Source organism: Suillus paluster, assembly GCF_016628075.1.
Source record: "Suillus paluster strain FC165 chromosome Unknown EDB91scaffold_26, whole genome shotgun sequence".
Classification (NCBI taxonomy): Eukaryota; Fungi; Basidiomycota; class Agaricomycetes; order Boletales; family Suillaceae; genus Suillus; species Suillus paluster.
In genome coordinates this window covers 223,307-233,770 of record NW_024537586.1, presented here as the reverse complement: position 1 = coordinate 233,770, position 10,464 = coordinate 223,307, and the positions used below count along the sequence as shown (strand labels likewise).

At 47.9% G+C, this 10,464-nt stretch overlaps 2 protein-coding genes across 2 annotated transcripts; both read left to right on the top strand.

Moving 5' to 3' along the window:
* Nucleotides 1–302: 302 nt before the first annotated feature.
* EDB91DRAFT_1133483 (uncharacterized protein) lies at nucleotides 303–2,420 on the top strand. Its single transcript, XM_041318733.1, has 8 exons — nucleotides 303–425; nucleotides 479–782; nucleotides 837–955; nucleotides 1,006–1,167; nucleotides 1,235–1,310; nucleotides 1,364–1,495; nucleotides 1,550–1,722; nucleotides 1,777–2,420. The coding sequence occupies exons 2-8, from the start codon at nucleotides 713–715 to the stop codon at nucleotides 2,038–2,040; spliced, it is 996 nt and encodes a 331-aa protein (XP_041177140.1). The 5' UTR covers nucleotides 303–425; nucleotides 479–712; the 3' UTR covers nucleotides 2,041–2,420.
* Nucleotides 2,421–4,724: 2,304 nt separating this feature from the next.
* On the top strand, nucleotides 4,725–7,785 carry EDB91DRAFT_1347133 (uncharacterized protein). Its single transcript, XM_041325909.1, has 13 exons — nucleotides 4,725–5,014; nucleotides 5,047–5,341; nucleotides 5,397–5,450; nucleotides 5,507–5,582; nucleotides 5,633–5,900; nucleotides 5,956–5,998; nucleotides 6,095–6,183; nucleotides 6,236–6,319; nucleotides 6,367–6,408; nucleotides 6,464–6,484; nucleotides 6,535–6,785; nucleotides 6,836–7,152; nucleotides 7,199–7,785. The coding sequence occupies exons 1-13, from the start codon at nucleotides 4,942–4,944 to the stop codon at nucleotides 7,419–7,421; spliced, it is 1,836 nt and encodes a 611-aa protein (XP_041177139.1). The 5' UTR covers nucleotides 4,725–4,941; the 3' UTR covers nucleotides 7,422–7,785.
* Nucleotides 7,786–10,464: the final 2,679 nt, after the last annotated feature.

Here is a 10,464-nt window from a genome sequence, read left to right as displayed (position 1 = left end):
ACAGAAGCCTGAGTAAGGGCAAAGAAGGAAGTGACGAGGGAAGGAGGAGACGAGGAGAGATCAGAAGGAGGAGGAAGGAGAGAAAGTGTATCATATTATACTAAGCCTGGACACCAAACGAGCCCACACGCACACCAAAACTCATCAAACGCGGACCGCTTGGCTATTCGTACTATACCTACATCCCTCACCCTGTTACAACACTCCCCAGCACAGCCCTAACAGGGCACCGCGTCTTAACAGCTCACTTTGTTTGTTGCGGTATATAAATATAGAATTTCTCTCTCTCTCTCCGTGTTATACATAAATATAGCATTCTCATTAATGTAAGGTTGAACATCCGACGTTCCGACGCAATGGTCGCTTCGACTAAGAGCTCCAGAAACTGAAAAAAGCTGCAGATCATGACAGCAGGCTTTCGTTTTGTAAGTGATAGTCTGGTAATATCTTGTAGCAGATACTGACGTGCAGATAACAGCTTTGCAACACCTCCACAGCCCATGGGGAACTGCCAAGTATCATACTAGGGTGTTCTGCCTAATACGGGAGGTATCTGTCTCGTGAAATACAGTGTCCCGTGTTGTCTGTCATCGCAATAGTTCAAGCAATTGACATTGGTTCTTTTACTCGGATAATATATCTTTAAAAGCTGAGCTCTCACCTGACATGGAGCTGGCGAAGGCTCGTACATCCACCAAGCACCATTTTTACCATGGCAGGCATCGGCATCACGCTAGATACCGCTGCTGTAATCTCAACAGTGATGGAAGGCATTTTGTATGGTGAGTATCGTAATGCGTGCACCCGTTTCATCCCCCAAACTAAGGTCTATCCAGGTTTTTCGGTGCTCATGTTCATGGGTACCATCTGGACATTGACCCACAAACGTCGTATGAAGGACGTCAATCGCCCAATCGTTGTGGTGGCCATCTTGCTGTTGGTACTGAGTACTGCAGTTAGCTTCTCGCTTCTTACGTTCGGTGTCATCTGCTCAATTCTCCCAAGCACATGGTCGTAGACATCATTCGTATCGAACTGGGATTGGTGACGTATCGCGACACATTCCCAGGTGGGCCAGCGGCGTTCTTCGCAGACATTACCCAAGCCACGTGTTTGATCAAGAGTGCGATATACATCTTTCAAACTATTGTTAGCGATGGGATGCTAGTGGGTTCAAATTCTATTCGCCAGCTTGTAATCCTCTTGGCTGATAGAAATGTCTTTTCTCCTTAAGATTTATCGATGTTACATCATTTGGCAATCTATCTGGGTTATCATCTTCCCGAGCATGCTGTTGTTCGGTATCACAGGTTAGGTCGCAAATCATGCTTAGGAAGTTATGCAGACTGATGTTCCATCGAAGCGTCTGGTATTTATGCGGTCTATAATGCCTCACAAGCGACCAGCGATGCCGGAAACGTCTATGCCAAAGGGACTGGTCCATGGATCATTGCGTACTATGCCATGACACTTACGACTAATTTGTGGGCTTCCGGTAAGCATGCCTCTGCCTGAGCGCCATGTTGAAGCCCAACAGTAATTTGACCAGCACTTCTGGCATATCGTATCTGGATCGCACGTAAAATTCCCACTACCAAGAGCACCACGAAGTCAATAGTGCGCATGCTTGTGGAGGCCGCTATTTTGTACTCTATAGCGCTCTTATCTCTACTGGTGGGTTTCGTCCTGCAGAACAACGGACATTATATTTTGCTAGACATGGTAATGCCGCCATTAATGCCTGTCGTCAAAAGTTACTGAGCTTTGACCAACTAGATCATGCCGATTATCTCGATCACCTTCTACACGGTGCTTATCCGCATCGCAATCAAAAATGGAGCTCCCGATCACCTCCCGACTGTCCGTGGAAGCACAGGCAGTGAGACGACACGAAGGAACTCGCGGCATCATCCTACGAGGCCTTTGCAAGTGCATATATCCCGGCATACGCACAACGACGGTGCCTTGAGATACGGAACAGAGCAGGACCTATCGCCAACCAAGGCGGAGTCTGTGACGGAGTTGTCGTGCGCCGTATGAACTTGTGAAGTGTCGTTTTCGTCTTTGCTTTTTGCCTTTCGTCTCGAGTCGATGATCGGTTTCCGTATATCGAAGATGGTCCCTCCGTCATAGATTTTTGTAGTTCCCTCCTCGCTCCACCCTTTTTAACCATTCAGTGTATAATGATTGTTTGCAATGTTTTGTGACCTCCGGAGGCTCCTATTGATTTTAAGTCACGCTCACCAGCCTGAACACTCCTAAATGCTGAACTCGGAACTCTCAGCAGCTACTTATCACAGCGTTTGATCACTCCTGCTCGTGTTCCCAGAGAGTACTCGTAATTTGCAATCCATTACTTGTTTATACATTAGGTGATCACAATATTTCAGCTGGTAAATTACCTACCAGTGTCATTACCCGCAGAAATCCTACAGTACATCTTCACCTTCCTTTCAGTGCAGGACATTGTCCGTGTTCGGAGGGTATGGACCACTAGTAGTAGTGAACACGCCCTTATGCTCTCCGTGCCTGTGTAGAGTTTCACATCGTCAGCTCGACGTTCTTGATGAGTTCCTGGCTCATAGTTGCAGTACGGGATAAAATCGTCTGTTATAACGCGAACTCAGAGGATGTTGATGCTTCAGTACTCTACAACGCTCAGTCTCAATTCGGAATCCCCAAGTTCGATTTTGTCCAGGCATCATATTCAGGCGGACAACGTAGCGCATGTTCGGTAGTCCAAGAGAATGCGCACCATCCCACCATTTGGGATGTCGAAAAGTACGCCACTTTCCTATCAGAAACTGTGCCAGCCGCCGATTGAGCTGTCGAAGGAATTTGAAGATTTATCATTTATCTCTTTTTGAGCACCAATTGCTGAATGCTCCCACCCTAGAATTGATTCTAGAACAAAGTGTACCTCCAGGTTTGGAGTTTATAGTGACCGCCGGTCCACGTTGTTTCATAGCCGCACCGAGGCATCGTCCAGACAATCATGCACACGTCTATGTCATCGACGCCAAACTTCGCCGGCGTTTGTATATGCCCACTGTTTCCATAAGCAAACATCTAGTCAATCAGGTTAGTCAAGAAAGGGCCAAATTTGATACATATCAACCAACATTCATGCTCATCCTTAGCCGCCAAATCCTTCCATCTATCGCCACGTACTGCTAGCTTGCTCTAGCCACATCCTAGTCATGAGGGCGGTACCAGTAAACGCTGGTTACTGGTCGTCCTTAGTCAATGCTTTTCAGTTGCCTTCAGATGAAGATATGGATCAGGGAGCCTGCACTCTTCAGATCACACATTCAGGAGTTTTTCCGCACATCGGGCTTGTGAACTCGACTGTCTCCGCGAATCAGTTGCAGATGGGATGACTGGAAGTAAGTCATGGGCACTGCTCGCCCACACACAAGCGAAACCGTACAACCCACAAAGCGGGGCAATTGATGTCGTTCGCCTTGAGCTTACTCCTGATGACCGTGTCCTTTATGCTGGAATGTCGGAGGCTGCGGGCTGATTAGTGGTACACGATTCACCTCCACTGCATCGAAGGTTACGGTAGAGGTCTATTAGAATCTATGCCGACGCTCACGAGAAATTCAGCGATTTCCGTAGATGACGCTGATCAGGATTTGACAATCACAATTTCAGAGATCGAGCAGAGGCCTACATGGCATATTTTCGGGTTTCATGGAATTGGAGGTGGAATCTGCCAGTTATCAGAGGACACGAAAAGTGTCGAGGTCGTAAGCTTCGTTTAGTATGCCTAGTGCAAGCTGTGTAGCAGACATTACTTTGCTTTAAAGTTTCTTGCCCATACGGAAGGGACACATGTTTTCCGACCTTTTCGTATGACCATATTGCATTCGCATGGGAAGTTGTGCAAAGGTCGACTTTCCAAGCTTTCCTTCTTGCTCTTAGTCTCCTCCCTCCCTTGCGTATCTCCGGAACTGCGACGAGGCCTTCAGTATTGTAGTTGACTAACGTGGGAGATATGTACATACCCCCACTGATGAATGAAAGTGTATCTCGGATGATTTCAGACATCTTGTCGATACTTCCAGTGTACGCCTAGTATGAACCGTGTACGGTCAGGCCCTGTATCTGTAAACACCACACTCATTAATAAAAAAGTTTGAGGCCGACGGAACCATACGCGACAGCAATATTATATGCATAAGATGGAGACGATGAATGGGCGGGAACGCTGTTCAGAGTGTTCTTCAGCAGACGCGTTAGAGTTTGAGATGAATATTGTGCGATGGGGAGACCTAAAGGCGTTGCCCACGACGAACATCTGTTTTTTTCGGGATATGGATAGTTCCTGGCTCGAAGAAGCGTTCCTCTCCTGCATTGTGCAATGCGTCTGGGACGCGCTCGGCGGAGATGGACTTGAAGGGCGGGCGCAAAGGTTCAGCCAGATTTAAATGGCTTTGGCTTCTGAGAACATATGCAAGAGAACACCTGGGTGATAAACGAATAAAAGTCTTGGAGGTGTTGGATGAGAAAAATCCATACGAGGTACACTGTATCCCTAATCAATGATAATGTAAGTAGGTCAAGACTGTCGTCCCTTAACCGTTACGCCAAAAGGCAGTGATAATGAAAGCTCATGCTTCATTATCTCGGACAGTATTTATGCTGATTATGGGAACTCAGGTAAGCCACCGGGCTTACAGATAAATATGGTTCATGCTGGTGGCTGCCCAGTGCCATCTACACAATACTATAAGCGCTCAGTGCAGCGCCTAACACAACAACTCTTCCTCAGAGGGCTAGTTTGTTAAACATTGAACAAGACCTCGTAAAGACCCCCTCAAATTTTTGTATCTACCTCGGTGGTCGTTATGCTTGGAGGATACATTCGCATGTTAATATCCTGGGCGAGGCTCACTGTCAGGACGAGTGCATTTCGGTCATGCACAAGCATCCTCTATGTCCTCCTGCGATTCTTTCGACACTGTCAAGTCGTCATTAGCGGAAAAGAAAGAACTTTTCGAGAACCGGGGTTAGCGTTAAGCTCTCAGCCAACCGCTCAAGAGAAGGAGATGAATGTTGGGACCCTCGCAGTGCCGTTGCTTGAAACACCCTCACAAAGCGAAGGCGCAACTTCTACTGCCCAATTTACTCGAAACTCTTCTGCGCCATTGACTCTATCAAGCTATATGAGTATGCCCGAGCCCAACATGCCCACAACGCCACCCTATGCTGCCGCGGCGAGCATTCAGACTGCCGTGGTTGTCACCGCGCGACCAGATCCTGCGGCGACAGGACACTTCTTTGATCTAATTCCCATTATACCCCGACAGATAAAGCGATACGGGAGGAAGGACCCGTACGCAAATTATATCTCTCGAGTGCGTTATCGTTCTAATCTGGCATACCCACAGTCAAGGAGAGTATGCAGTGTATGAGGTTCCAAAAGGTCCTTTGGACTGTTCAGAGTAAGCATGCTGGTGACAGAGCGAGCGATGAGATTTAATAGGACCACTGGCGTTAGGGAGCTTGTTCCGGTGTTGGGGTGGGAGCCGCTCACGCACCCGGAAGGCGCTTTATTTTTCTATCACTCTGATTGTGTACGTGTACGACCCGTTCCAGCGTCCTACAACTACTCATCTCCCACCAGAGAGTTTTCACTGATGTAGATGTGCGAGAACCTGGAATTGCAGTTAAAATGAGTATAGCTATTCAGCAGGTGTATGAAGAAGCGCACAAGGCAGACACCTTTCATCCGTCTGTTGAGCTAGCGTTGGAGCGCATGGAGGTAGATGGAAAAGAGAAATGGGGCTACTACTTTGCCGATCATAATAGATGTGTCATTTTCTGGCTTGAACCCCACCCATCTAAAGAACTTATGAGTAACGTTCGGGGAGTAAAGCGCAAAAATCACGTCAGTGAGTTCTTTCCGTCGAATATTCACTCGCGCTTTTCTCATTTCGTCACTCCCAGGATATGCATTAGAGTCGCAGTACTGGTTCGTTTCCCCTCAGAAGTACGCATGTTCCCTCACCTGACCGAAGTCAATGCGCTTATACTTCGTTGCAGTCCTTTTACCTCCCATGGTCACGCGCTGATATGATATCGACAGGAGACACATTGAACTATTCCCAAACAAACGCCTCCTGCCGAAAGACGTTGTCGTGAGACTCAAGGAAATTGTCATGTTTACTCAGGCAGGTGGGTAAGGACTAATAAATGTTTTGCACCGTACCCGAATGACTCGTGATAGACAGTATCACTTCTGAAAAATGCCTAACACCTTTTTCTTCGGACCAGGTTGCAAGTATACTCGGCCTTATGAATCCTCTCATGAGTAAATCATTCCCTAATCCGGGGGGTCGTCGTTGATTATCATTTCAGGCAGTATTGATAAGGAGCATGAGCATTCGGTGTGGATCGTCGGTGCGTCTAAGTACGACAGTTCAGTTGATTGCTTCTGATACAGTTCTAATCCCAGCTCGATTTATGGGACAGTTCTGTGAGCTCAGGTTAGGTGCGAGTGCGCCCTTGTCCTGACTACTTTGTTAGGCAGGGACAAGTTTGTGAATTTCTGTGGACAACCAGGCGCCCGACTTGATGCGAACCAGTCGTTATATGGAGATCCCGACACGCGCCCGAAAAACTTTCCTTTTCGTGTCATGAACATCATTCTGTTTGGATCCCCTGATGCTCATAGCAAGGCTATTCACAACATATGGGTCGATTATACCATCGTTCAACGACGGTGGAAGAATTTTATCACCGGACTCAACAGTGAATGGAATGGATACACAATATTTGTGAGTTGTGCTTTAGCTTTATTTGTCAATGCAATTTACGTCCATCTCAGTCTACTGTGATGCTTGCCGTTGATATCAGCTTTCTCGCGGTCCCATCGGTCCAGAATCAAGCTCCTGCGATTCTTGTGTCATATCTGTCTACCCTCTGTGCCATGGGCTCGTTAGTGATCTCCCTAGTTTTGGCCGGACAAGTCAACGACGGCCGGCGAGACTCTGCTAAAAGCGTAGTAAGCTTCCTATTCAGTTATTTGACCTGTGTTCTTTACGTTCACCAGACTTCGTTCATGGTAGGGATGTCGCGTTCAATGCTCGGCCTCGAGAGCCTTGCCCTGATGCTCAGTCTACCGCATGCTCTTCTAATTTGGGGGTGCGCATCCGTTCAAACACCATAGTAGTGGCTCATTCTGTTACAGAATGGCATTCTTTGCTGTAGCATTACTCATCATGATTGTCCGTACTTCTGGCGCTGTCACTATCTCGATTGTATCTCCAATGTGGGCTGCTATGGTTATCCTGGCGGGGTGGCCGGTACTGACTGCCAATGGTTTTCACATTTCGCACCTGAGGTCATGGGTCACCCGACACATGTCACATTCTAGATCGTTAGAGGGCGCTGCCACCAGCTCTCATGCCTAATACAGTTGTAGTTGATGTGTTGTAGTATACCCGATTTCTCCTGGATATTCACCACACAGGACTAAGCTGATCTGGGTTTGCTTCAGAATGAAATCGACAATCATCACCAGTCTGAGCCATCACTCAGACATCCTCCATCTGTACCAGCCACCGAGACATGCGCCATCGATAGGTACCTTCACGGGTCCCTGCTACTTTCGTCACTGTTGTTTTCAGTTTGTAAATTCCCGGGGAAAACGGGCTGGTTTAGCATCGCTATTTTCATGTGACAGCGTAGTCAGATTCAAGGCACAAGTAACAGGTCTATTTGAGACCGTGAAATTCTAGTTATAGGTGTCCTTGTCGCCTCTTCTCTTCCAACAATGCGAACAACACTTTTCTTTAAGCCATCTGAGTCGGCCCACATGTCTAGATCTGCACATTACAATTCCAACTCCAGCTTTCTCACACTCCAATGATTTAAAGCAGGCTTCTTCTGTCAGTCTACCATGAAGTGCATGTCATAAGCGTCATAATCTAACAGTGAGGTCTCGGTGAGAACCTCCATAGGACGAGACGGCATTCGAATGTCATTTGTCAAATGTATCCGAGTGGTATATTTGCTGTACAATACGGAGAAAGCACAAATCGGTGAAGGATATCGTGTTGTAAATAGGTGATCATATAACGATATCGAGACTGTAACGCAACGTATGGTAAGAGCAATTGATACCGGAGCAGTGATGCACCAATGGAAGTACGATGAGGGATGGGCGCGACCAAGAGTAAACAAGTGTGAACGACAGTAGACTCCCTTTTCAACATTCATTAGACTCGTAGCAACTACAGCAACTACAATGGCAGATACAACCCCAGATACAACACCAAAAGCCAGTGCAGCGTCCAGTTTGTTTCGTAGGAGAAGGTGGATGCGCCCAGTCTTGGTACAGCCCGTTCGGGACTTGTTGCGGTTGTCCTTGCGAAGTAGTTTGGGTGTTCGGCGGCGGAGTGACAATTACATGCCGTGGCCCGCCTTGGTTCGTTTGTTGTTGCGGCTGCTTTTGCGAAGTAGCTGGGGCCGTGGTGTTCGGTGGCAGAATGATGTCACTAAGCCTCGGGGTGTCTAGTAAATCTCGTCCGTCCTTCGTATGCAGCCACTCTTGCCCACTCAGAGTCTGCAGCCACCCTTGTTGGACATCCTCGAGTTGTTGCGCTGGATGTCGAATGTCAGCCTAGAAGATTACACAGTAATGAGATTAAAATCAGACGGTTTTATAGACGTATTACGTACATCGAGCAATGGCTTGTCACCATCCTGCGGGAAGCAACGCTGAGTTCCTGAAAAGTGACGAAAAGAGAAAAGCCCACATTTCGATCTAACAGGAGGTTGTCGAGGCTAGCTTCTTTAAGGATTGCAGAAATGTCCCATGTGTACGCATTGTGGTCATTACAGCCAGTGGCTAGTAGTTTTCCATCTGCAGAAAAAGACACAGAGAGCACTGCATCCGCATGTTGGAGGGGCGAACCAATCGGCTGACCGTTTTCGAGGTTCCATAATCGCGCTGTCTCATCGAACGAAGTGCTTGCGAGGATGCGGCCATTCGGAGATATTGCAATGGCACGGACAATGTTGGTGTGCCTATCCAGAATGGCGATCTGCTCCCATGTTGTGGTACTCCATGTTGTAATCGAGTGGTCAGCTGACCCGGATATAAGCGTCTTTCCGTCCATGGCCCAAGCCAGGCAATACACTGAACCTGTGTGTCCATTGAGAGTGATGAGCAGCTCGCCTGTCTTCGTATGCCAAATCTTGACTGAGAATTCGTCTTTGTGTTGTCCAGCAGTTGCAAACATGGTAGTGTCCGGCCGGTAGACGACTGCATGCACGGAGATGTACCCTGTCTCGATTGGTGAGAGGATGCTCTCTCCGCACTCCATATCCCATTGCCTTGCAGTCCCATCGTGGGATCCGCTCGCCACTCGTCGACCATCTCGACTCCAGCAGACACAAGACACAGTCTTTGCGTGACCCGACCATTTGGCGATGACCTCCCCTGTGTCGATATCCCACAACCTCACTGTGCCGTCTTCACTCCCGCTAACCACTTTCTTCCCGTCCGGAGACAACGCTATGACCCACACTCCATTTCCTCCGTCCCGCCACTCTCCACCAATCTGTTCCCCGCTTTCCAAGTTCCATACTCGCAACGAGCCGTCCTCTGAACAAGTGATGATCCGCTGTCCGTTGGGCAGGTGTGTGATGCCCCAGATGCGACTGGTGTGTCCTTCATATCTCTGGCGTGGAGTTATCGTCGAAATTGCTTGCGTCCCAACGATGGGTGACGATATGCTCGGTGTCTGAGCAGTGGGAAAAGACATCACTATTACCTGAGGATCGTAGGTAGTCAATATCTCAAATTTTGTGCGCTAAAGTCTAGGTCATTACTCACAAGTAGGTGTTTTAACAGGACTCTATGAATGGATAACACACAGAGCTTGAACGGTGCGTCAAAGTCGGCATTCAGGTCAAAACAACCGTCCACCAAGCACGTTATTTACTCTCATTAGCCTCGTGTCTCACACACATCATAGGCTGTGTTCATACCTTGGGCTTCAGTTGACCGCACGTTTTCCGTCTCTGTTCCGTCACGCACCGCAATCTTCAACAGGAACGTGCGTTAACTGCGTAAACGATTCTCTTCGCCTCCCGAACTTCTGTGTTTATCGATAACCATCAGCATACAACATAAGAATTTGCGTGTATCTCCTACTAACACTGGGGGGCTGGCGGGAATTCTAGCTATCTTGTACCTCAGATACATCTGTAGTGCAGTCTGAATCAGCCAATCGAATATCATTCATGCTCACAGCTTCGGTTCTTCTACTCGTATATCTTGGCTGCCCATTGCCCAATGGCCACCCATGACAATCAAACTCTGTGTTCCATCTAAGTAGGGCGTGATGAAGCATACAGTAAATGAAGGGTGAAACGAGGCGAAACCGAGGGCAAGGAAACGTCGCATGAGCGCAGGCTTGTTATTTAATAAAAGTCCTGCGACTTCTT